At 39.5% G+C, this 27645-nt stretch overlaps 1 protein-coding gene across 5 annotated transcripts in view; it reads right to left on the reverse strand.

Annotated features, from left to right (window-relative positions):
• Positions 1 to 27645, reverse strand: part of ANKS6 (ankyrin repeat and sterile alpha motif domain containing 6) — a 43631-nt gene extending 15986 nt beyond the window's left edge. For 4 of the 5 annotated variants that reach the window (XR_009818654.1, XR_009818655.1, XR_009818656.1 and 1 more), the window contains exons 1-10: positions 27221 to 27645; positions 21784 to 22283; positions 17239 to 17283; positions 13744 to 13948; positions 11853 to 11959; positions 10248 to 10396; positions 4559 to 4769; positions 3934 to 3983; positions 2721 to 2924; positions 55 to 220 (exon numbers count right to left, since the gene is read on the reverse strand). Coding sequence is in view for 2 of the 5 variants with exons in the window: in XM_061995500.1 (XP_061851484.1) it covers positions 55 to 220; positions 2721 to 2924; positions 3934 to 3983; positions 4559 to 4769; positions 10248 to 10396; positions 11853 to 11959; positions 13744 to 13948; positions 17239 to 17283; positions 21784 to 22283; positions 27221 to 27573 (1990 nt within the window). In the remaining 3 variants the exon portion in view is untranslated. Of the gene's footprint in view, positions 1 to 54; positions 221 to 2720; positions 2925 to 3933; positions 3984 to 4558; positions 4770 to 10247; positions 10397 to 11852; positions 11960 to 13743; positions 13949 to 17238; positions 17284 to 21783; positions 22284 to 22822; positions 22889 to 27220 lie in introns of those variants that run through there. The other variant, XM_061995501.1, reaches the window with a different exon arrangement.

Consider the following 27645-nt stretch of genomic DNA (forward strand, 5'->3'; position numbering starts at 1 on the left):
TAGCTGATTCAAATAAAAATTAATTTCTTATTAAAAATAAAACCAGCATGATACCTGATCTGTTATGCATTTCTCCACCATGTCTATTAATTCCTGCAATGTTATTGGATCCACCAGAAGAATGGGGAGAATGGTTGAAGTTGCTGGAATTTGAAGGAGATGCAGGTCTTCTTGGAAATGTTGGTAATTTGACTGGTCTAGTACCTTTGTTAACAGATATCTGGAAAACAAAATAAAAATCATTTTCATCTTTCTTGTTTGGGCAAAACAAAGATAAAATTTCAGCTGCTACGGTATTCATCATAAGCTCTGAAAACTCCACTGAAGAAAAAAGGGTTATCTTAAACAATCACATGTTAATCAGAAAGATACACTGAGTGTATATTTATATAAATATACATTTAATATATATATTCAACAAAAGAAACTACACCATAAATCTGTGCTGCCATTCAGTGGGATCTCAACCAGCTTGAGAACTGGGCAGACAGGAACCTCATGAGGTTCAACAAGGACAAGTGCACCTGGGAAGGAACAACCCCATGCACCAGTACAGGCTAGGGATTGACCTGTTGGCGAGCAGCTCTGCAGAGAGAGACCTGGGAGTCCTGGGTGACAATAAACTGAACATGAGCCAGCAATGTGCCCTCGTGGCCAAGGCGGCCAACGGCATCTTGGGATGCATCAAGAAGAGGGTGGCCAGCAGGTCAAGGGAGGTTCTTCTCCCCCTCTACTCTGCCCTGGTGAAGCCTCATCTGGAGTCCTGTGTCCAGTTCTGGGCTCCTCAGCTCAAGAGGGACAGGGAAGTGCTGGAGAGTCCAGCATAGGGTCACCAAGATCATCAGGTGACTTGTGAGCAAAGGCTGCCGGAAACTGGGGCTGTTTAGTCTAGAGAAGAGGAGACTGAAGAGGGACCTCATTAACGCCAAGTATTTAAAAAGTGTATGTCAAGGGGATGGGGCAACACTTTTTTCTGTAGTATCCAGCGACAGGACAAGGGGTAATGGACAAAAGCTGGAACACAAAAAGTTCCACTTAAACACAAGGAAAAACTTATTTATTGTTCAGGTAATGGAGCCCTGGCACAGGCTGCCCAGGGAGGATGCAGAGCCTCCTTCTCTGGATGTTTTCAAAGCCCGCCTGGATGCGTTCCTGAGTGAGCTGATCTAGGTGGATCTGCTTGAGCAGGGGCTTGGACTAGATGATTTTTTTCCTCTTCAAACCCCTCACCACTCTATGATTCTGTGATTCTATAAAAGGTATTACCTTTCCATTACCTTTGGCAAATAGAAAATGAGCATATATGATTCACCTAAGATACAATATACACAATACTATGAGCAGTGGAAGAAAACAAATTATCACACAGGAAATGTTTTTCCTGCAGAAATCTGGTTTTGCTTCTCTTGTCTTACAAAATAGGTACCACTTACTTTTTACATATCAACATTTACATATTACTAACAAGTGACATGAACTTTCTCTCCTCCAGTTGTACATTCATATCCCCTTCAATCTAAACATGTCATTGCACCATCTTATTGACTATTGTTAACTGAAACACTCATGACCTAGCTACACGCTAGCCAAATCCTCAGCCCCATCCACATCCTCCTTCAACTCTTTTTTTTTTTTACACCACCAGTCACTGTCAACTGTGTCTCTACTTCTCAGCAAAACCTACCATTCCCCACAAAAGGATCAATGGCTAGTCCTACCTACTTTCCCAGCTCTTCACTTTACGTACAGGTGCCAATTATTCACTTATGTTAACAAAATCATTTTTTTTAAGGATGATGAACCTTCCTGTGATCTATTACTTCCCTTCCAATACCTCAGCTTATTCCATCTAAATCACCTCTACTGATATTAAGCTATCTTTCACCTTAAAAAGGATGACAGAAAAAAAAATTCCTTCTAAAATGTCTTCACTGTGCCACTTCTAGGACTGACATGAAACACAGTTCTCAACCACTTAAATAAACTCTTCTCTACACTTGGCGAGCATCTAAAGTCAGGGAGTAAGTACTTATCATTTTTTTCTACTAATTACAAAGGAAAAAGTGGTCAATGTTATTTTGCTTCCCATCTCAAGACAAACCAGCTATTTTACTTTTGTGTTTTGTAGAATCAGGCAAGCTTCTTCTATTAAAAAACAGAACTTATTAAGTTTTTTTCCCTTTTTTACAGTATTTGCACTTCAAGGCTGGTATGCCTTCAAGCCCACTTGATCACTAAGTGCTACAGTTTTATTATTATTTTTTCAGAATGTAATGTCTATAGTATTTCTGTCTCTGATACTTCTTCCCCTACTCTGAGTTTCTAAAAACAGATAAATTTTCGTTCTTTTCTTCTGCCTCTAGTCTTCTTCTGAATCAGAGCAGTTTCCACCACACTCCAATGACTGCACCTACTTTGGTGACTAAAATATATATAGGTGGAACCATCAGCCACTTGAGCAGTTTGCAGTGAATTCCTTAGGGCTCGACTTTATTCTAGCTTAACAGCAAACAACTGGTTTGATTTCATAAAACACTTTTGTTTCATTTGTGTTCCTGGCACAGAGGACTGTATTTTCCTAAACAGTCGAGCTTTGAAGGACAAATCATTACTGAAACAGAGAGCTTCAGTAATTTCTAAACAGAAATACAGTACAGCTCACCAGTCAGTATGGCACGGACATAACACACTGTATTTTTGTAGACATTTTGTTTGCTTACTATATCAGAGTTCCCACTGCTGTTAAAATCATGCTTGATGGCTCTCTGTGGCCAGGCAGTTCTCATCTGTTCAGCTTTGCCATCTTTGCTGGGTCGCGTTCGGTCAGAATTCCAAAGCTCAAAGCTTGAGGGTGGTAAGAAAGGTGGTATCACTGCTTTGAGCTTATCGCTGGGCAGCCTGGTAAACGGAGCACTGCTTCTCAACTGAGGGAGGGAAACAAAGAGAGGGAAAAGGAAGAGAGCCTCTTCTTAAGAAAGACTACTGTGAGAGGATTAGGTAATTTCAAAATTTTAAGTTCAATTAAATGGAGAGAAGTGCAATTTTAATCAAATAAAACAGAACTGAGATACAAATGTAGTATTTGTGAAGATACAGAAAACAGTAATAGAGAGAATATAATGGACATTCTGGCACCTGTCAGTATGCTCTTACATTTAATACAACAAATACAGTTCATTAAGTGGCAGAAAGTGGCCCTTCATTGGGCTGAATCTTACTTGAAATTTATTTCAACGGGAATGTCAGTGCTTCGTTTCCAAAGAAATAACAAGGTAGTCCCCTCTGCATTCCCAGACGAGACACCTAGAAATACCAACTAACTGCCTACTGTACGTGTTTTCCAGAAAAAAACCAAAAAAAACCAGCAAAACTGATTTGGAGTTCTGTCAGTCAGTCACATCAAAAGTGAATCAATCTTAAAAAAAGAACATAAAGGATAACCAGTCAAATTTAACATCTCCACTGATTACAGCATAGGGAAATTTAAAGCTACAGCATAACAAAAAAAAAAGAAACAGAATAATACAAAGAAATATCTTCAAGTAAACACACAGTTGCTTCTTCTAGTGATTTCTTACTTTTACATTGTACCATGTTCCATCCATGTTTTCTTCACAGCATACTGCTTGTCAGCAACTAAGTATCTGTTCGAGCTATTTTACTAATTCATTGCTAATCATATTAAGATATTACTAAGTCTTGAAAAAATGTCAGTGCTTGTCAACAGTTTCCATACCATACTACTTCCAGTACTTCTCAGTCTAAGAACTTCTGATGTATCACAGCCTGCCAGTTCCTGTCCAGTGACTATCAACACATAACTCTTTCTAATGGTAATCTGAATAGGAGGTAAAATTATTTAAAACCTCAAAATTCAGGGAGTTGCATAACTTTCTGAATTGGGCTGAACACACCAAGAACACTACGACATACCATGGTTGTCAGTAATTCATCATCCTTTCCTCCTTTTTCAGTGTTTACACCTGAAAAATATATAAATAATGCTTTATTGTTTATTGCTCCTACTTTTCTTCTCAAGAATGGCTTACTGTATTCAAACACTCAACTTTTTTACCCTAAATAAGCACATAGAACCACAATTTCCAGTGACACTGTCATGTACCTAAATTGAAGTTAAGCCAATAATCTTATTTCACATCACAGACTGTGGAGGTTTTGCATGAAGAGCTGTATGACTTCAGTACATGAGCTTTATAATTTGGGCTTTTCCAATCTCTCTTTCTTCTCAGAACTATTTGTTTAAATAAATGGGTTTTCATTACATAAAGTTGTTTATCAAAGATACTAACTTTTGAGATGTCCAATTTAATTGTACTTTTTACAGAACATGGTTATATTAGCATTTTCCTACTGAAACGTTGCTGCACTCAGCATTTAGCATGATCAAGTCAGGAGTACAAGCATCTCTTTTTATACTATAAACACAGTACTTTTCGCTCATATTAACCTAAATAAAAGCTAAATGAATAAATTACAAATAGTACTATCTTGACCATCCCACAAGAGCTCACTTCCTTCAAGATAACCCTGGCTTTACCACTAGATTTGTTATTTGTGATCCAAGCTGTAGCAGCATCAAGGTTTCGAGAGGTGTCCATATCACTCTGTGAAACTACTTTTAAGGTGGAATTTAATGGTGGTTCAGGCTCATCAGGAAAAGGCACAAACTGATTGGAAGGAAATCCATGGCGCAACGTCTGAGTTAACTTCAGCTTGCGGAATCGATTGGACATCCTGCTCCACCAGGACTAGATTGATAAGAAGACACAACAATTTAGTTCCAACTAAAAGAAAAAGAAAAGAGGAAAGAAAATGCACAATTAAGTAATCTTTACAGTAGTGATAAATCTAGCAAAGAGTTCTTGAGAGAAACTACAAAAGCAATGTTAAAGTGGCTTGCAATTATTATCAACAAAACCCTTCATAATTTTTATGCATAAGATTATTATCTTTCCTTATTTTTCACCTGGTAATGCCTTATGATATTTTTCCATACTACCTGGAAAGATAAACTAGATAAAAGTATTAGGGCAATTCCAATTGTTTTACAGCAACATTGAAAACATTTAATCTTCTCTTTAACTTCCAGTTTCACCATCCATTCGTACACCCTTTGACATCAATGAACTTGCAGGTATATTTTTGCTTTTTAGAGGCACGTATAGAAGCTTATCCAATCTGCATGAAAGCTGCTTCTTAACATTTTCAAAATCAGTAGCTAAGTGAAAGAGTTCTTTCACTGAAAAATCCAAGGTACAGCTGAAACAGATTCAGTGAATATTGAGGCAGTTACGGACACAGGAAAGCACCCAGCCCCTAAGTTTCCTGGCCATTTAAAGAGGTCCTAAGGTAGTCTGTAAGCCAGTGAAGTTCTGCCTTCCTAGCCCTTTCGGTTTGGGAGCCGTCTTGAGACATTCTGACAGTATTTCTGTTAAACCTAAGATCCACAATCCATACAGTGCTGCTATATAGATAACTTACATCCTAACAGACTGGAAGGACTATAAACTGAGGAAGAGCAAGGCAAGGAAATATCAGGAGTGGAAACACCACAAACCTTAGGAATACCGCACCTACAAGCTCCATCCATACAAGTATCACATACATGGAAACTGTTAAATAGAAAGACTCCCTTTGCTTAAAATAAAATTTATCCAAGTATGTACAGATTTATACATTTCTACATGCAGACAGTGCAAGATATTTCAAGTATTTAGCATAACATTTCTCTAGACTACACAAGACCTAAAGGCTGTATTACAGAGACCTATGCAATCTGCATTAAGGACTGCATCACTTGTAGGTAAGGAAGTCTGATTATAAATAACTTCTGATAACTTCTTATTAAAGCTGCTTTTTCCCCTTCTGGGAAAAAAAAAAAAAAAAAAGTGTCCTGTAAAAGTGATGATACTTCATCAAGGCAGCTTTATGTGATGTCCAAGCCAGGTAACACAAGTTTTTTATTAGCCATTTTTTTTACTACACATATTCCCCTTTGTCCCTGGCATTTTAACATATTTCAACTGCTTACTGATATATGTCTTCCCAATTGTCATACAGTGCAAGTAAGTAACATAAACTGTAAACTTATTCCCTTTGAATCAACTCCTCTAGCAGATGATCATTAAAAAGATTTTAAATCTGCACAAAGCATTAATAATGGATGGAGTTCTCAGACCTTTGGAGTCATAACTAATAAAGATTTACATTACTTTTAGCAACAAAGACCCGATGGAAATAGGCAAGAAAGACAAATAGTTCCCAGAAAACAACAATAGTTCAGCATTTATTCACCTCCCAAAAGGAACTGAAAGGGCAAAAAAAATCCATCTAGCTTTAGCACACAGTATAATGACCTTACAAAAGAGACCACTTGCACAATGTGGTTTGACTTTGTTCACTGAAGCTAGCTTGGTTCTCTAACAAAGAACACTTTCAAGTTCCTGTCATCTTCGTTGCTCTTCTTCATGGTGCTTCTGCTTTGTTATCATAGGCTCACACCACAAACTAACCCAAAACGGAGCAAGTACAGCCACTATGTTACCATATTAAAAAACCACCGCTCCCCAATAAGAAAGGAATGACAGTAGATCTCTGCTTTCATTATCATCAGGTTTCCACAGTACGGTGCTCTGAGATCTGTAGATTCTGGCCTGCTGCTGCAGAAAGTTTTGGCTTCTCCACATACCCTACCATGTCACACGTGTACACAAGTTGGAACAAAGGGCTTTAAACCAGACTGAAGCAGTCAAGTTAAAAAAAAAAAAAAATTGTGATTAAAAAAAGTGTCTGTCAAAATGTTGAAATCTAGAAGCAGTAAGAGAAGGTAATTGTATCAAAGAACAGAAAAATGGTACTGCCTCTTGTAACAATATTAAGGATGAAAACAGTAAGAGGAAGAACTGGAAATCTCTGCCCTCAAACAAGTATAATAAAAAAAAACCAATGTGATAATTCACACTGCTCTAACATGGACTTTGAGAGCATAACTTGCTGAAGAAACACAAATAGATAGGAAATAAATTTTTTGTGTATAGAAAAGGCACAGCTTTGTTTTCAAGTCCACAAAATGTTGAGAAACAAAGCAGTTAGTTCTGGATGAAAGGGGTTAAGAATAAGACCACGATTATCCACTACATAATGGTAGGTAAAGGAACAATGGCCTGTATTATGCCTAAATTACAAATAAAAGAAACAAGCAACAAAATAAAAAGTCTCCTAGTTAATGAAAAAAGTGATCAAACAGGAGACACTGGAAGACAGTTTGGGTTTTTAAACCTCAAAAGTAGCTCACTTGTGATTGGATGTTTTGATATGAATACCATTAACAGAAGGAAGATATGAAAATATGTCTATTTGTTTAACAGAATAAGAATATTTAAATGAGTTTACACAAATTAAAACCAGATTAGACTGATTAAAATCACCCTAGAGTAATTATAGACAACATGACTTCTGAACAAATATTGATTGTCTTCAAGATAAACTCAAAGTTTAGAGGATGGAAGTCACAGAAATTAAGCAAAAGACAAACACATAACCACTCTTAACCCAAAAAAGGAAATCTGAAAATTTACTGATCAAAAAGTTTAACTTGAAAGCATATCATTGAAAAAAACTTTGTACATAATCATAGCTTGTAAGAGGCTGCTAGCAGGGGTTTGTTGAGAAGAAATCCCATCAAATCAATCTCTCTCTCTGACAGAATAACAGGTCAGTTGGGCAGAGGGGAGGAAATACTGTAACAGTGCTTGACTTTCATAAATCTTTTATCACTATTCCATGTAACATTCATCAAACACTGAGGAAAACATAATTCAAGTAAAATTAATATAGGGAAAACACCATAGTCAAAAAAAGCATTAAGACACAAATTACCAAAAATTTTATCTCGACTCAGGAGGATGTACTTCGTGGAGCAAAAGGGGAGCTTGGAAACGTCCAGTAACTACAGCAACAACAAAAAATAACATAACTTTGCATAGTCTGTGGAAGACTCTACAGTTTCATAAGCAGCTTAGATAGTCTAAATTTAAAAATGGACATTTTGACATGATTCAGTGGGGGGAAAGCTGACATGGAAGAAGAAATCATCAAGTGTACAAATACAAAAAAAAATACTAAGTAGCAAAGCACTTGTACTAAAGGAAAAAGAAGTCATAACATACCACAACCTATGGATGCAGTGACCTACTGCTGCAAAAAAAGGTGAATTTCTCTGGTAGCAGCATGAAACAAACTCTGCAAGTAGGTTTTATATACCAATACATGACACTGAGACCCTAGTTGGAATCTCGTAACTTGTTTTAGATCCCTCACCTTGACAGATACAGACAAATGAGAAATAGCAAGAAGTTTACAAAACAAGGAAATATGAATGCATTGTTTTTGTTTAGTCTAGAGGAAAAAACCCAAGATTTATTTATGTGGTTCTTATAAAAATGAAGGTGGCCACTGAACAAGATTCGATCAACCTAATACACAGCAAGAGAGATACAGATTACATCAGGGGAAAAACATTGTGACCACAAGAAGTGACATGCAGTGGAAGAGGGTGCTGACAAAGACTATGGGACCAAGAGATCTTCACCACATTGAAGGAAGAGAGAACAGAAACTTCCATTAAAGATGCTCTTGGCAGGTTCATTCTGTCTCCTTATATAAAGACAGATGAACCTCTTGAGTTCTCTCTCATTTTTACATTTCCATGCTTCTTTAGACTCCACGTTCTGCATTTGCATTGATCTAGACAGAAAATTTATGTACTGGATGAGTCAAAATAAGTGTCTTTACAGTCATGGCTCAGCACAGATTAATGGTCCACACGGAAGCCCTGTTGCTACAAAACCTAGGAGAGGGCCCTCCCTTCAGTACTCTCTTCACATGCTGATCCAAAGAGAGATTAATTTGATAACATCCCTCTAGCCAATTTAAAAAGCTCATTTTAACCCTCTCTGAACATTTTTAATGAGAGTAAGATGAGTAACATATTTGTGGTCAGACAGAACAGTTAATTAAGCATTAAGCAGTGATGGAAGACAGAGTCACATTTGCTTTCAGTCTATGTATATATCAGAGAACAATGCAGAAGACAATTTCTGCTGAAAAAGTGCTCAATTAAGACTTAAGTTTTAAACACTGAAATACTTGGAAGTTTTGACACTGAATACTTAAACATTTCCCACATAAAAACATTAAATTTGTGTCAGTACCCACGTGTACACCTTCAGCAAATCCTATACTTTTTCTAAAATTTAATTTCATAATCTTTTATGACCCTAATTCAAACCTTTGCATCATAACACTGCTTGAGTTGCAATTTGACCTGTTGTTGATCTATATTCCAGAAAGCCAAAAGCTGTTCTGATAATCTCCCATCTAAATAACAGCATTCTTAAAAAGGTCCACCCTAAACTGATATTGTTCCCTACTGGACTACAGCCAATTTCAAGTTAAGGATAAAGCATGCCAGAGGACATATGAGCCTGAAATGCACATTCTTCCACTCTTCATATTAAAATCTCTGCTGTGATCCTCCTAATTTTAAATGCAAATAGAGTGTTTCCATTTATGATTGAAATGAAATCCGCCCTAGGTCCTAGAGGTAGACAAGAGTCCCAGGAGTATTTTCAAGTATATTACCAGAGCTTTAGTTTCCTTCCTACATTATCCTTCTTTCTAGAGTCTACTAAGCACCATAAAAGTAAAACAAAAGAACTACTGCTGCTATCCCTACATACATACAAATAGGCAGTTTCTCACTAAGCTGGGAGATGCTACGAAAATCCCCAGAACACATCCACTGCAATTTCAAAAAAACAAAAAAAAAATAGCAGTGACTATAAAAATAGTCAACTAAAATTGGAGTACATTTGGATTTTAAGGGTAGATTTAAAATTAAGATTATAATGGAAATTCAGTACCAAATTTATGAATACAGGACCTTCTACAACTTAATTATGATATCTATTTCTAGGCATTGAAATGCTTTGATTCAAACTCTTCCTTAAAAGTCTTCCCTTTGCCTGCCATCTGACAAAAAGAAAGGTGAACGCATGCTACATTTCATATAAGCAGGAAGCATTGTCAATGAGGAACTAGTGACACACAAACACAAATAAATCAGTTCCAGATTACATCCAAGTACTTCTTAGCAATGACTTTCTCTGCTTCACACTTTAAAGGAAACTATGCATTGTTTATTTATTAGGAGTGAATATATTCACCTTTAGACCTCCTTTGTCATCTGGCAACATTGGGACATTTAACGATTGCCTACTTCTGGAACAAGGCAAAGATGATTTGCTGTTCAGTTTATTCTTGTCTTTGTCTATTTGCATGCATGCTGATGCCAGTAATCGTACAAGCTCTGTGTCTAAAAGAAAACAAATTAAGATAATATTTTGTCTCTTTTACTTTCCCAAATTATGACTGATATGCTTACATTAATCCCATGTAAGTAGTAACTGATCTGCCTTCTAAAGTTGATGAATCCCAAAAACCTGTTTTCTTGACCTAGATTTCCCACAGTTTCTCCCCACACAGTGGGCTGTAGTCTTACCATCATCTCCCTAAAGGTACTTATCAACATAAACAAGCATGCTATTCAGTTGGAATCAGTCACGTGTGACCAAGTGAACTGCCTCCTCTTGCACTTTGTAGAAATTAAGAATGACAGTGTGATGCTCCCTTTTCTCACCTGACACAGAAGAGAGCAGAGAAAAATGAATATTCTTCCTTCAAGCATAGGTTGCAGAAAAGAAGCTTAAAATTAAATCCCAAAGGGAAAGGAGAAGTTCAGCCTGGACAATGAAGGGACTGAAAAGACATGGTAAGAAAAAAGCTGGACAAAAAAAGTAAGAAAAAAATGACAGCAAGAGGAAGGAAAAAGAATGAGCATGAGATGAGGACAGAAAAGCAAAAAAAAATTCTGTAAATCTGTATTTTATATAAAAGTTAGGAAAGGCTTTAAGAAGGGCAGACAGAACTAGCCCACTTATGTGTACATACGAAACAGGTAATAAGACAAACTACAAACTACTGTAGGACTTCTGTCCTACAAGAAGTTATTTATAAAATAATTAATTGTATTTATTTTCTAAAACTTCATACTATTAGTGATCTACTTTTGACCAAGAAAAGGTATCTGCTAGTGACCAAACATATCATAATGAGTAATACAGAGAAAAAACCCCAACATTAATTCTATCAGTAGTTATTTTTTGGCTTCAAATAAAGCAATTCAAGTACAAGGCAAAATTAACAGTAACAAATTGTGTAAGCTAAACAAATTACAATAAACACTAAATATGTTTCATTGAAGTCTCCCCAAAACATGCTGCTTTTTTCTAAAGCACTCTCAGAAAAACAACTTGAACCCTGCAGTGCAATTTATTTTCAGCCTTTACAGACCTAGTGGGAGGTGCAGACAGCACTTGACTAGTTTTGTTCTGATTGCACTTTCTTTGTCCTGTCCCTTTACTGCTATTTACTGAGTCGAAATTTCTAGCTTCAGTTATTAGCTCTGTACTACAGGATACCTGGGCCATCACAGTCAAATGCCACTGAACTGACTCCAGTGACACAAACACCACATTTTGGAGCTTCTTCAAAAGAAAAAAGAATTCACAAAATCTGTTATTTCACAAATGTTTATACTCATCTAACCAATTAACTGAAACCCCACCACTTTCAGTCAGTATCCTTTTTTATTCAGTCCAGCCCAGACGTCATGGGATACTTGCTAGCAATTTTAATGCATTTTCTACATTGGATGCTTTGTTTATCTGTTTATATGGTACATTTGCTCCATGCTCTTTGAAATAGCATACCTGGATCATTCAGCAGCATTATCAGGTCAAAAGCTGTGTATCCATTTTTCGCTCGAAGATTGACATCAGCTCCTTGATTTAACAAATATTTTACCACATCCTTGTTTCTTTAAGGGAAGAAAAAAAGGCATGGATCGTGTTATTAAAAAAATAAAAGAAACAAAAAAGAAACCTCTAATACTGATTTTCATCCTTTCATACCATTGATCCTCAATTAAAGAACACAGTCTTACCTTTTCTATAGCTAACAAAATCTAAAATTTGTTCATAAGCTCTTCAGATCTCTCATGATCCCTTCATCAGTCACTATTTACTCACTATGAATTACACTAATCAACATGCATAAATTCAGCCTAAAAAACCTAATTTGAATAGTTGGTTTCTTAAGCTCACCCTTTGGAACTGACTCTGGAATTTGTTGCCAAAGACTTTTCCAATGAAAGGCCGTTAACGCCTAGGGCAAAAAAGCAGCTGGAAAAGCAAAAGTAAATTCAGTAGCCATGGTATGCCATCACTAAGGCCTCAACACAATTTCATGTTCAGAATAGGTAAGAAATTGCATACAGAAAAGCCAAATGGGCTGAAGATAATTTATAAAACTTGAAATAGTACTTCACTTAATTAGACATATAAGGTATATAATTGAGAAGGCATATTAGTACTTCCTTGAGATGCTTAAAATGCAAAAACAATCAGCATTAAACAATAATCAACAGAAACATCTTCCAACAGACCTTGCACAAGCTAGGTCGTAAGAGGAATTCATCACCTCATTCCCATTAGCTCCCCTCACACATTTGAATAAATAAGCAGGACGTGCCTCACAAGTTAAAAACAATACATTAATTCAGCCTACAAAATAAGCAAACAGACAACAAAGCTGGTGAAAATATATTTAATACAAAACTCCTCTTGAGCTTAGGCCAACCTTGTGTAAAAACAAATTCCAACATTCGTAAGCAACACAGCAAAAATGCTCAGCAGCAAGAGGTGAGTGCAAACTCCAGTATCAGATCTGAAAAACAGACTTCTATCTCTTCACTTCAGAGTAATATTTCTTGTTACAAGTGCCCAAGTACCCATCTGCAAGGGGATGTGCCCACAGCCCTGCAAATCACTTCCTGCTGGCTGCATCTACTCCAGCTGTGTGCTGGGGTGGCTGCTGCTAAGGTAAACGGATGCACCAGAAAAACTGATCATCAGGCACTTCTCCAATCACTACTGTTAGTGCTCTCAGTTGGTGAGAGAATCTCATCTCATGTAGGTCTCAGGAACTACCTCTGAGAAAATGTTCACACATGAAGTACCAGGCCATGAACATATGAAGTACTGGGGTCTGACCCTTTAAGTGCCTACCTGCATTTATAAAGCAGCTTTAGGGAAAATGACAAGCAGTTCTCCAGTTGGCACAGTTCAGAAAACTCCCTGAAAGCCAAAGGCTGAATAGAGGAACAAATAAAAAGGGGGTTTAAAAATTGAAAGCATGGTATATAGTAGGGAGATTGCCTTAAGTTTCACAACTTGAGGCAGGGCTGTAACTCTGGTAGGAGATGATACTATCCTGTAAAACACTAAAAAACAATCAAAGGATGAGGCTGAAATTTCCACCAAAGCTCCTAATGCCTGCATGAAGCACTATGTTCCCAGCACTTACTGAGCAGGAGTCAAGTTTCCAAATGTGCCACTCATTTCAAAATGCAAACAGCATTCCAGGGCTGCTCTGAAAAGCTGAGGGCAGTGCAAGAGTCAGGGAAAACTTAGGTCACAAGTCTCTGTATTTCTTGTAAGACCCCACTGCTTCCAGAAACAGTATCAAAAAGATTTTTTGTCTTGTGATGTAATAAGAATGAAATTTCTTTACTGCTAGACTCAAAGACAGCATATATCTTACCCATGGTATGTAGCCTGCATTAGTGCTGTCCAGCCATGAATATTGTCTTGTTTGTCAATATCAGCATTTTTCTCAACAAGGAGTTGAACAAGGGGCAGCTGCCCAGTTACAGCTGCAATCATTAATGGGGAGGCACCATCAACGTTGCTAATATTGACCTGGCTTTGGTCATCATCAACAATCTCCTTAACCAGCTGAAAGTTTCCTGCAAAACAGAGACAAAACATTCCACGTTAGTAACAGAGAATTAGCCACTGATTTAATATGTATTTTAATTTGCTGATATTGATCTACATTTAGTGGAATTAAAGCAGAAAAAACAAAGTACTAGAGAAGGTGCAACACTAAAGCTAAACATTTGTACTGATCTTTGGTCTTTTACTTAATCCTCTCAGGCTATATAAAATTGTAGCATAAGCATGAGGCACTGTTTCCCTCATATTCCCTATTTGCACACAAATTTCTGTAATTTCACAGAACCATGGAATCATAGAATGGTAGGAGTTAGAAGGAACCTTTAGAGATCATCTAGTCCAGCTTCCAGTAAAACTCCATTAAAAGAATCTGTTTCTGAAATGACTGACTAAGCTATAAAGACTGTATAAACTGCAGCACATCTCACATGTGAAGACATAGTAGGGAATATTTTTATTAAACTGACATAACTGATGTTGTGCAAGGAAAACTGATGACACTGAGACACCATGACATGTCCTTCAGCAGGATGAAGATCCTTGTTCCATTTCTATAGGCTGAAATCACAGAATGCAATAATTTTAAAATCACAGAAAGTGGGTACAAAGGCACTCTGAAAGGTTGTGGAGGCAAAATCTTTTCTTAAGCAGGTAGAACATGCCAAGTTTCACACTGACCCATAAGTTCCTCTTACAAAGACGGTTCACTGATTCTAAAATCCTCTACTGGCACAATTCCACAACCTCTCAAGGAATTAATTATTCCACTGCTTAACTTTCTTATATTTACAAAGACAGGTGGGTTTTTTAAATTTTTTTTTTAGTTCTTCATCCAATATTTACACTAAATCTCCAACGCAAAACTTCCCTACTCCCTGCTCAAGAGAAATGCATTACTCCTGTCATCTTTCTAGTTCTTTAAAAGTGAACCCAGTACTTAAGTTTCCACATAAAGACCCTGGTAATCACTGAGTTCTTCTCTAGATTATAAAAAGTAGTACAAAATACGCTACTGAACATATTGTAACCACATCATGGGTTTTTTTCTAAATCTTAAAAAAAGTAGAAACAAGCACTTCTTAAAAAAACATATGAGGGAGTCAGGGTTATCTTATGTGACGGTTATCTTAAGCAGAGGGCTTAAGCTTACCCACTTCCCTTACTTTTTTGATGACATATAGTAAGCAAAAACAAGGAAGAAGGGGAAAAAAACATCTCTGTGACCAAATACATACCACCGTAGGAACAGAGGCAAAAAGTGCAAATCATCAGCTGCCACGCAAACAGAAAAATCTCATCTTTAAAAAGACCTTCATATGGTATACTGCCTCATGATGGCTGCTGCCTTGAATCCATCACAAGCATGAACATTTTCCTTGGAAAGCCAAGCCAGAATCCTAGACAAATCCTGCAGGCACTTGAATGCAGTCTTGAATGCAGAAACTAACATCCCACCAGTACCACTCACCTGATTTCTTGGAACAGGCAAGATACAAGAAGTACTTCTATACTTTTCTATGTCCCTTAATAAAAGACTGCAGGTGGCTTTTTTAACACACACTCATGTCACAGACTTCACTAAACAAAACCCTAGAACCTACTTCAGAATTGACTTTGAACTTTGGCCTGGACACTTCTTAACCTGGTGAGCTGTTTTTTCAACAGTGCTGCTATCCATTGCCAAGTATTTAAGAAAAAAAAAATACACTTATCATTTGGCTCCCCCCCTCAATCCAACACTAGAAATGTCAAGATAAAAGTTACAGGGGTAAAAGAAGGGCAGCTGAACTCTCAAAATCTAGGAGACCTGAGGCTTTCCCAGGAAAAGGTTTTGGTACCTTACGTGTGAAGTAAACATTTAAGAGAGGTCCTATCACCTCCTACTGCTACCTATCACCTCTTTCTTCTCCACTATTATGTCTTCCCATTTCCAGTTCTGGCAGCCTGAAAAGCTGTGAAGTTCCCAAGCAGGTGACTTACAATGGTTGGTTGAAATGAGCTGTTAAAACTGTAGTACAAAATCCAGGATGAGATCTGAATGCCAAGGCCAGGCTTTAAAACACACCTCTAACTTTTCAATAGGAATGCATCAACAATGAAACTTGGATAGTGTCAATTTAAACATGCATTGCTTAAATCTTTTTGAATAAATGTTTAGAAAGAAAAAGGCATTTTCCTTCACAAAAAATTACTCATTTACAAATAATGATAATAAAGATAGATCTAAAAATCCATCATAAACTTTTAAAGTTTCTAACTCAGAGCTCCCTTCAGGTTCCAGCTCCCTGTTGAAAGCAAGAAGGTGAACCATACCAAATGCTTCACAATTATGTTACAGTCAGGAAGTATTTTTTTTTAAATAATATTAAATGATCCATCAGGAACTTTACTACTGAGTGACTGTTGGTTTTTTTTCTCTGACCCTCTATGGCTAGGACTGCTGGCAATAGGCTAAACATGCTATCAAATAGCTAAAAACATTCAAATGGCAAACCACCCAACTATAAGAGCAGGAATCAGGTAAGGTTCAAATACTGAATCAGTCTAATCTGTCAAAGAGATTGTAAACAGCAGAGTTTTATGACCTGTAAACTTATCTGGAACCTCAGTAGAAAGTGAATAGCCTTATTTCCCACGCTAAGGCCATCAGATAGAAAGCCTCAGGTCAAACTCTTCACTTAGCACTTTTTCCTATACTTGAAGATACAGGAAAATAGGTAACTAGAAAGCAGCTTGCCACCCACCATGAGTGCAACCCATCAAAGCCTGGATCAAATTTAAATCAACAGGATGGCTCTGGCTCTTTCAGTTTGACATAGAACACTTTTACCAGTTGAGTGCTCAACAAAGTCACTCTTGCTTATGAGAGAACAGGCAAGATCTGAGACACATTTTTCTTGAAGCAACTTTAAAGAGCAATTACAGATGCTCATACAGCATAAAGGCCAGTATATTTTTTGCACCAATTAGCACTTTCGTTTTCATACTTGAAGTTTATGAAGAAAGGGGAAAAAATAATATTAAAGATAGCATGATCTTGGAATAACTAGAACTACTGTTATCACACCATTTTGCATGAAGAGCATAATCAGGAATTCATAGTTCATAAAGATTTTCTCATATTGGAACATGAAGAAAAATGAATATAAACTACAGAAATAAACGTATTAATTAAAACACAAACAAAAATAAGGAAAAAAAAACCCAAAAAAGAACACATTTCCGTTTCCCGTGTTAGCAAACAAACATGATCTGAAGTTACATGAAGCAGACACAGTAGAATAATACTGTCAGTACTTACCCAATTTCAAAGCATGAAAAACATCAGGTTGCTTCTTTTCTGTATCTGGAAGAAATATAAATATTTCTATTATCAATCATTAAAAAACCCAAAAAATTCATAGCAAAAACTGTTTTAAAATTTACATAAAGGTACTGTAAAACAGGTTTAGACATACATTTAATAACAACAAGGAAAGCACTGATAACTTCTTCATTCCTTTTGGGAAGAATGACTTACCTGTATGGTTCTCTGTGCAGAGCTAAAGCTACAAACTATAATGAAGCACCAGTATAGGCTTTTGCCATTCAACTTCCATGCTCTATCAGGAAATCGTACTTGGAAACTTCCGTATTTCCTGCCTGGAAGACTAAAATACCAATTAAAGAAACACAGCATGGTTCTGTGGTCTGGTGTAATACTCTGTACAACAGCAAACGCTCAAGTAGTCCAGGACCATTTTGAAAAGTGACTCAAAAGGAGTTTTACGAGTTGTTCTATTTTTGTTTCCTCTTGACTATTGCCAGACAAATTTGTGAAGGTCACAAAAACAGTGATTCTCTAACTACAGAGCTCGCTGTTTGTGCTCCCAGATCACCATTCTCATTTTAAGAACTGTAATTATTACAAATTTAGTATTTTGAGTGAAGGATCATTCCTTTGATGTGCCTTCAAAGTGCTCTGAAACTGCTGACATTATGTACAATGATGAAAAAACAGTGACATAATTTGCACCTTCTACTCAAGCCAGAAAAATATATCCTCCTCCATCTTCCAAAGCATTAATGACACTACAGAATCAATGGGCTAAAAAGATTTTGAGGAAAATAAGGAGCCATTGATAGAGTTCCTCAGCTGATTCTGACATTTTTGTGATAACACAGAAAAGGTTAATGTTCATAGCTTGACTCCAAAGGAAGTAATTTGAAAATGCTGAAAAAAAAAACAGTTGCTGTAAGTCCCTCAAAAACATGAGAAACTCTTAGGACTAGCAAAGAAAGCAGAGAGTCCTACATTTTCTCCTGGTTCAGAAACTGCTCTCATAGAAGGTACTGTGTATGTGTGCACCATACACAACATCAACAGTTTTCAAACAACTTGTTTAGTAAAGGATTAGACTCCAGAACTGCCCAGAACTGGACACAATATTCCTGATGTGGTCTCACGAGGGAAGATGAGGAGAGGGATGACAACTTCTGTTGACTTACTGCCCACAGCCCTTCTCACACACCCCAGGATGCCATTGGCCTGCTTGGCCACAAGGGCACTTTGCTGGCTCATGCTCATCCTGCTGTCCACCAAGACCTCCAGGTCCCTTTCCCCCACACTACTCTCTAAGGGTTTATTCCCCAGTCTGTACTGGTACATGGGGTTATTCTTTCCCAGATGCAACACTCTACACTTGCCCTTGTTGAATTTCATTAGATTTCTCCCCACCCAACCCTCCAGCCTGTTCAGGTCTCACTGGATGGCAGCACAGCCTTCTGGTCTGTCAGCCACCTCCTCCAGTGTAGTATCATCAGCAAACTTACTGCTGCCTTCCATATCAGGGAAAGGTTATTTTTCTTCTTTCCAAGATACACAGGACTCCAGCACCAGGAGGAGACTGAAGCCATGGTCAAAAGCCAATGCAGAAATTCATATCAAAGCTTAACATAGTTACCCCCTCTCTGTCCCAATTAGTTATTACTCTTCTGCTGATGGATACTCCACCTCAGCAGAGACAACAGGAACATTCACCTGCTTTAAAGCAAGTCCACTCTCCTAGCTTAAATAGATTTCTTCAACACTTTAAATCATATGACTACAGAAGACTTTCAGTACTCATCAAGAAAACTCTGCCTGCACTTAAGTTCTCTGAATGTATGGACAAGGTGTAAAGCATCGCACTAGTGAAATCCACAGATGTCCAATTCTCTCTGTGCACTGTAACCAACATCTACTCCTCAGAGACTGGGCATGAGAAAATGTTTACAGACAGATAGTTCTGTCTAGCAGTGCAGTTGTATGAAAGTCCTAGCTCTAACTCAACTTATGAGTCAACATATGATTTAACACCTCTGAAACAGAAACAAATGTCAGATTTTTGTCCTTGCTTCTTAAAGTAGAGAGGAAGTTTTATTTGCTGGAATGACAACAAATGTAAATATAGACGTAACTACTAAAGACTGAAATAAGTCTACTTGGGTATCACAAGTGGCTGTAAGCTCACAAAAGACTATTCTACCCTACAGGCTTTCTGCCACCATGGTTGGACGGGTGGTAACACATAGAAAAGGTTCTTTCTAGAGCTAGACACATTAGATTTCATAGCAAATACTGCAAAGCTGAAAAATCCAGATGCATTTCTTCCAACCTCCTTTGTTATGCACTTCCCAGCACTGGTCTGCATCATAACACACAAATACCTCAAAAAGCATCTACCAACAGTCACATGCAGAATAAGGTCTCAGTCTCTGAAATTACATATGGACACACAAACGCCCAATACAACATTCAAACCAAACTGACTTATCTCATGAACAAATGTAATAAATTTCTATCAGTATAAACAAATTTCTGGAGAAGGAAAGGGAAGCAAATCCACAATACTTTAACAAAACTAACATTAAGACATTCATAACACTTTTACAGATCCAGCTAGAAAGGAAAGCAAATTTGGAAAGACAGCTGTGAGAGATATTTGCCGTAAGTAAAATATGTTTTAAACTAGATTAACTTTCAAACCAACAGACGATGGCAAGCAGTTTTATCTTAAATAAAAGTAAAAATCATAGGAAATTACATGCAAAAAACAGTCAACACAATACACATTTTCTTAATAATTAAAAAACTTGCAAAATTACTGGTAGAAACACATCATATACTATTCTGTCCTTTCGGCTGAGTGTATGATGCTGGATATAATGGTTAAGACTGAAAGAAAAATATTGTAGTCTAACTTGACTCATACCTTCCTAAGTCTTCAGATGCCCCAGTACAAGGTATTACCTTGCTCTACAAAATCTTGGTCTTATATCCTTCCACTCTCATTGCTAAAGCCACATGACCATGGCATTTTCTTTAATTACACCGTCACAAAATGTTTATCCGTTCTCATCTTACTTCAGTGGATATAATGAATGCATTACAGGGCAAAATTAAAAACCATACATGTATCATTTCTTAACTTCATTTTAATTGAGATTTGCATTGAAATAATATTGTTTTATAAATCTTATTAAGTCAAAGAATCACAATCTTAAGGGCTGGAAGGGACCTTGAAAGATCATCTAGTCCAACTCCCCTGCCAGAGCAGGACCACCTAGAGTAGGTCACACAGGAACTCGTCCAGGTGGGTTTTTAATATCTCCAGAGAAGGAGACTCCACAACCCATGTGGGCAGCTCGTTCAAGCGCTCAATCACCCTCACAGTGAAGAAGTTTTTCCTTATGTTTCTTTGGAACCTCTTAAGTTCCAAGCTTGTACCCATTACCTCTTGTCCTACCACTGGACATCACTGAGAACAGCCTGGCTCCATCCTCCTGACACCCACCCTTTATGTATTTGTAAACACTAATGAGATCACTCCTCAGTCTCCTCTTCTCCAAGCTAAAGAGCCCCAGCTCCCTCAGCCTTTCATCATAAGAGAGATGCTCTACTCTCTTAATCATCTTTGTGGTCCTGTGCTGAACTCCTAAAGTTAAATAAGCATTATGCTTTTCTGCAAGGAACAGAAAAGTAAGGGATATGCTGACTTGTTACTTATCCACATTAATATTTCATTTTCCTAGACTACAGTCCACTATCAAAGCACTTTGAGGTAGTTTCATATACTCAGAACTTGGTAGAGGAAAACGTTAGGTTAACTTCATCTGTTTTTCTGCATGTCACATCTAGTGAAGACAATCTGATTATGAGTTTTAGAAAGGCGTTTAACCTTCATCACAACTGTTAAGAGATTGCATGCCTCTACTAAGTCACTCCAGGTCTAAGCTTCACCACAAAATACAGTGTCTTATTTCCCATTCAAATTCTTCTAACCTTACACTGACAAGTGTTTTTCTTTGTCATGTAAAAAGGCCCTCTAGTATTGGGACTTCCTGTCCTTAACATGGACACCCAACTAATCACACCTCTTCACCAACCCATTCTTCACTCTCTTCTTACAAGGCAGATTTTCCATATTATCTATCTTCCAGGTTTTCTCCAAGTCTGCAATACCCTTTCTTTGATATCCCACCTGTTTTTCGTGTGTCTTCTTTAGTGCCATTTCAAGCAGGCCTTTGTAATTTTCTCTCTAAATGAGCACTTGAATCATGGGTTTTAAAAGAAAAAAAGAAAAACAAATACATTTATAATTTCACATTATTTTTACTGCCCAACAGGAATCTCATCATACTTGTGTGGAGGTAATTTGCTGAAGCTGGACATTCCTGCCTCACCCAAGGTGGGTATACCTATGCCAACATTTGCAAAAGAGTCTAGTTGGAAATTATAAAGAACATCATCTGCATACAAAATAACCCCTTCAATTTCTAAACAGGAAATCAAAACTTAAAGCAAAACAAAACTAATGCTCCATACCTGCCTGGGGTCTGATCGTTGTGAGAGATTCCAGGTAATCCTTCATGTCTTTGTGTTTGAAGCCAACAGAGATTTCAAAAGGTGTTTTATGTAGTACATTCAGGTGATCAGGATTGGCTCCTTTCTCCATGAGCTGCTGTGCCAAGCTCACCTTTCCACTAACAGCTGCCAGCATTAAAGGACTCCAACCCATGGTCTTCAGAGTGTAATTACAATCAGCTCCCCAGTCTAGTAACAGATGTACCACTGCCTCATGTCCATGCTGGGCAGCTGCCATTAGGGGAGTGATATCGGGAAGGTCATCCCTGCTGCTGTTCAGTACATTTGTGCTAAAATGGTCGTAATTGTCAACAAAAGCCCCAGATTCCAGCAACAATTTCACCATGCTGACATGGCCGCCTCTGGAGGCCATTGTGAGGACACTGGCTCCTAACTTATTCTGTGCATTGAGATCTGCACCATTCTCCAGCAGGATGTGAGCCACACTTAGATGTCCAAACCTTCAGAAAGATAAGGAGAAGAATTAATACCTTGGATGGCAGAGGCTTCTCGAAGAAAACAGACATACTCAGAACATGGAAAACTTTTACCAAATTGGCCTATTGACTAATTCATGCATGTATCACTGAATGTGACAGTGGTCACCTTACCAGAAGGGAGTAATCAACAGCTGAGAACTGTAAACTGTACCAGTGACCACAGTCTTCAAACAGACAACTATTTAAGAGGATATCCTGGTGAAAGCAGAAATATGCTAGCCTCATTTTCAACTCCATTAAAGTATCATCCTCCTAAGTCAGGTGGACCAGCATGGAAAAAATATCTACACAGCTCAGTGCAACAAAGAGCACCAAAACTGGGCAACCAACAAAATAAAGTTGGAAAATAGAAAGGGTTTTGAGCTAGCTTCCAGCCACATATTCCTCCCCCACAATTGGAGACGCTCAGCATGATGCACATACAAAAGCTGGTAAGGAGCACAAAATGATTGAGTTCCTGATTCTCAGAGAAGCAAATAGGGGTTCAGCAGAAGTGCTACCTTAGACTTCTGAAGGGCAGACTTTGACCTCTTTAGTAAGCTGGCTGCCAGGGTCCCCTTGGGAGGCAGTCCTGAAGGGCAAAGGAGCTCAGGAAGGCTGGACACTCTTCAAGAAGGAAATTTTAAAGGTGCAGGATCAAGCTGTGCAAGATGAGCCAGCGGGGCAGAAGATCAGCTTGGCTGAGCAGGGATCTTCTGCTGGAGCTCAGGAGAAAAAAAAAAAAAAGAGAGCCTAATACCTGCAGAAGAAGGAACAGGGCACTCTTGAAGACTGTAAAGGATGTTGTGAGGTTATGCAGAGAGAAAATCAGAAGGGCCAAGGCACAACTAGAATTTAAACTGGCCACTGATATGAAGGACAATAGAAAATGTTTCTATAAATCTATCAGCAACAAAAGGAGAGCTAAGGAGCTAAATTAACCCATTAATTCACAAAGCGGGAAGCACTGTGACAAAGGATAAGAAAAAGGCTGAGGTATTTAATGCCGCCTTCTCCTCAGTCTTCAATACTAAAACCAGTTGTTCTCCAGGTATGCAGACCCCTGAGCCGGAAGACAGGGAAGGGGACCAGAATGAAGTCCACGGGGAAACAGTATGTGACCTGCTGCTACACCTTGACACAGACAACCCCATGGAGCCAGATGGGATCCACCCAAGGATGCTGAGGGAGCTGGTGAAGTGCTCACCAAGCCACTCTACATCATCTACCAGCTGTCCTGGCTCACTGGGGAGGTCCTAGTGGACTGAAGATTGGCAAATGTGACACCTATCTACAAGAAGGGACAGAAGGAGAATCCTGGGAACTACAGGTCTGTCAGCCTGACCTCAGTGCCAGGGAAGATTATGGAATGGATCATCCTGAAAGCCAGTGAGGCATATACAGGACAACCAAAGGTTCAGGCTCAGTCAGCATGGCATCATGAAAGGTAGGTCCTGTTTGACTAACCTGATCTCTTTCTAAAACATGGTGATCCACTTAGTGGATAAGAGAATGATGTGATTGTTGTATACCTGGCTTTACTTCAACACCATTTCCCACAAAATTTTCCTTAAGAAACTGGCTGCCCATGGCTTGGATGGACTTAGTCTGCATTGGGTGGAAAACTAGCTGGATGGCCGAGCCCATAGAGTAGTAGTGAATGGTTTAAATCCACCTGGGGGCCAGACACCTGTGGTGTCCCCCGGGCTCAGTGCTGGGGCCTGTTTAACATCTTTATCCATGACCTTGATGAGGGGACTGAGTGCACCTTCAGTAAATTTGCTGATGACACCAAGCTGGACAGGTGAAGAAATCTGTTTGAGGGTAGGAAGGCTTTTCAGAAGGATCAAGACAGGCTGGATGGATGGGCTGAGGCCAGTTGTATGAGGTTCAACAAGGCCAAGTGCCAGGTCCTGCACTTGGGCCACAACAACCCCATGCAACGCTACAGGCTGGGGGAGGAGTGGCTAGAAAGCTGCCAGGCAGAAAAGGATTTCAGAGTGTTGGTCAACAGTGGCTGAAAATGATCCAGAAGTGTTCCCAGGTGGCCAAGAAGGCCAATGGCATCCTGGCTTGTATCAGAAATAGCGTGGCCAGCGGGACCAGGGAAGTGATTGTCCCACCGTACTCAGCACTGGTGAGGCCGCACCTCAAATACTGTTTTTAGTTCTGGGCCCTTCACTAGAAGAAGGACATAGAGGTGCTGGAACTTGTCCAGAGATGGGCAACGAAGCTGGTGAAGGGTTTGGAGAATAAGTCTCATGAGAATCGTATGAGGAAACTTGGGTTGTTTAGCCTGGAGGAGACTGAGGGGAGACATGATCATTCTCTGCAGCTACCTGAAAGGAAGTTGTAGAGAGGTGAGGGTCAGTTTGTTCTCACAAGTAACAAGTCATAGGACAAGAGGAAATGGCCTCAAGTTGCACCAGGGGAGTTTTAGACTGGTATTACCAAGAATTTCTTTACTGAAAGGGTTGTTAAACATAGGAAGAGGCTGCACAGGGAACGGGTGAAGTCACCATCCCTGATGATATTTAAAAGACCTGTAGATGAGGTACTGAAGAACATGGTTTAGTGGTGGGCTTGGCAATGTAAGGTCTTTTCCAACTAACAATTCTATGACTCTATGCTGTGGTTCAACTGTGTGTTGCAGTTGCTATGTTAGGCTTGTATCATGAATTCAGGAGACTGCTGTATCACTAGGCTAAATTAAAATCCTCCAAAACATCAAATATCTTCCAATAAGGAAGCTTAGTATTAAAGCATTAAACCATCTTTGTGGGAAATATCTAAAACAACTTGGTCAGAATATTGAACTCTTGATACCAGTTTCAGCAGTAACCCAGCTTTAGTATCACTTTACTATCACTCCGGTATTTTGCCAGTAAACAAAAGACAATAATGCAAGCCATACACTCAACCAGCTACCTAACGCTGTTATAACTGAAAGCTCATACTGTTCCTCACCTTAGGAATCCCACATTTTAATAAAAATAATACATTGGTAAGATCATAGAATCACAGAATGCTAGGGGTTGGAAGGATCCTTTAAAGATCATCTAGTTCAACTCCCTGCCAAAGATGTGTTCCTTGTGCTCTTGCTGCATGTATCCTGCATTACTATGTAGCTGTGCAGTGTTTAACACACTCAAACACTGATCCTGTCAGCAGCCTTTGTATACTGCAGCAAAGCAAAAGTTAGTTGGGGAAATCCTGAAGAATACTGCTAACCACTAACAGCAGACACAAGACCAAAACTCCCTAGTTTCCTTTCAGAAAGTATATAGTTGCACAAGGAAGCCTCCAAGTCCCTAGAAGCTCTAGTCCCTAGAGCTATCCTGGTGGCCTTCAACTGTGTCATATCAATAGAGCATGCAACCCTTGTGCATATGATGAATTTTATGCCTATATACTATCTCCTGTCCAACTTCAACAGGACTAACTCCAGCCAGAAAATTAAACATGTACATAGTTCGAAACCTACATTTGTACGAACTCTGCTTCCTTTCTGGTTAACCGTTAAAAAAGAAACATATTCTTCCACTTTATGCTTTCTCCACAGGTTTCAATGTCATATACCGTATTTTTAAAAGGTCAGAAAGTCACTTCTTCAAAAAAGCAAGAGGCTTAGAGTGATCTGAGTCTATTGTTTTAAGAAAAGGAATGTATGGTTTTCATTAAGGAGGAAAAAAAAAAACCCTAAGAATGCTTCTGCAACTTTTCCTTTTTTTTTTAACCTTCATAAAATAACAAAACTGTTGAACCTTGTCTTCCTTGTTCTTACTGGGAAACCAGCTGTGTGACTCATTCTTTGGGAACTTTCTAGGGGCTTTAATTAAAAAGAAAAATGTTGACTTTGAAACTGACTCTTTCATTCCAAGTATTTTAATCTGTTATTAAAAAAAAAATCATCACCAAAACAACCTCACATTCCTCCTCTTAATTAAGTATTCAACTATTAAAGGAAATCCCAGGAAAGCAGTGCCCTCTAACCTTGCAAAACATGTCTGTAAACCCAGTACTTGTATACGTAAGTATAAGCACACCACTAGGATTAGCAATACAGGGATCTTCCCAGCACAGCATCCTTGATGCAGAAGACAACCCAGTTTTGTCACTCAAACCCTCAGCAATAGTTTTCCATACCCTCCAGTGAGCTCTTTAGTAACACATGGAAAAGCCAAATGAAATTAATTCTTTTTCCTTCAGTATGTTTTGTCAGATGTGACTTTTCCACAAGTAGTCAATATGCACTCATACAAAATTTTTTAAAGAGGCAGAAAATTAAGTAACAGTGTGCATTTCCACAGAGGGAAAGAACGGAGCAGTGTTTTCATGTCCAGGTTACCTCTGGTTGCAATTCTGCACTGTCTTTTAACCAAGAAACAGCATGCACAGATTCAGTCATCACCTTCTTAAGATGGAGAGTGAAAGCCTAATGCCCCATCATAATATATACCCAAAGCTCCAATCGACGACATCTTGTCCACCTCCGGGGTAACAGGTGACCACTCTGATGCCCCCCACACCCCGCTATACTGGGGAGAAGGGACCGCGGCCTACAACATGGCGCTCTCCCACATGCTGGCCCGCCTGGATCCCCGCCTGGATCCCCGCCTGGATCCCCGCCTGGATCCCCGCCTGGATCCCCGCCTGGATCCCCGCCTGGATCCCCGCGGCGCTCCTGGGCGCCCTCCTTCGGCCTGTGGTGCGGGATTTTTAGGTTGAACGGGCCGAGCGCCGGCGGCAGCCCTGGGGCGGGGAAGGGAGGGCCACCGAAACAAGGCTCAGCGGTCCTCCCTTCTCCGCCCTGAGGCTGCCGCCGGCGCGGTAGCCGCCCTGTCGCGGACTAGGCCGGTGGCCCACGGTGAGCCGGACTAGCGGCCGAAGATCCTCCCCGCCTCAATCCCTCCCCTTACCTGGCCGCCTGCATGAGGGGGCTCCATCCGTAGTGGTTCCTGCTCTGCACCGAGGCCCCTTTCCGCAGCAGGAATCGCACCAGCTGCTCGTGGCCCCCCGCCGCGGCGAACTGCAGCCCCGTGTTGCCGGCCTCGTCGGTGCAATCCACGGGAACACTGGGGGTCGGCGGAGCGGACCCTTCGCCGCGGGGCTCCGCCGCTGCCTCCTCCGTACCGCAGGAGGACGAGGGGGCCGTCGGATCGGCGGGGCCGCCTCCAGGCAGCCCCAGCAGCCGCCGGGCGGTCTCGCAGTCGCCCTGCTCGCAGGCGCGGAGGAAGAGCTGGACCTGGGGGGGGACCCCGCACTCCCCCATGGGCAGCGCCGGCAAGCACCGAGCAGCTCGGCCGCCCGCGACCGCCGCAGGCCGCCGGGAAGGCAGCGGGGA

The sequence above is a fragment of the Colius striatus genome, chromosome 4 (assembly GCF_028858725.1).
Source record: "Colius striatus isolate bColStr4 chromosome 4, bColStr4.1.hap1, whole genome shotgun sequence".
Taxonomy (NCBI): Eukaryota; Metazoa; Chordata; class Aves; order Coliiformes; family Coliidae; genus Colius; species Colius striatus.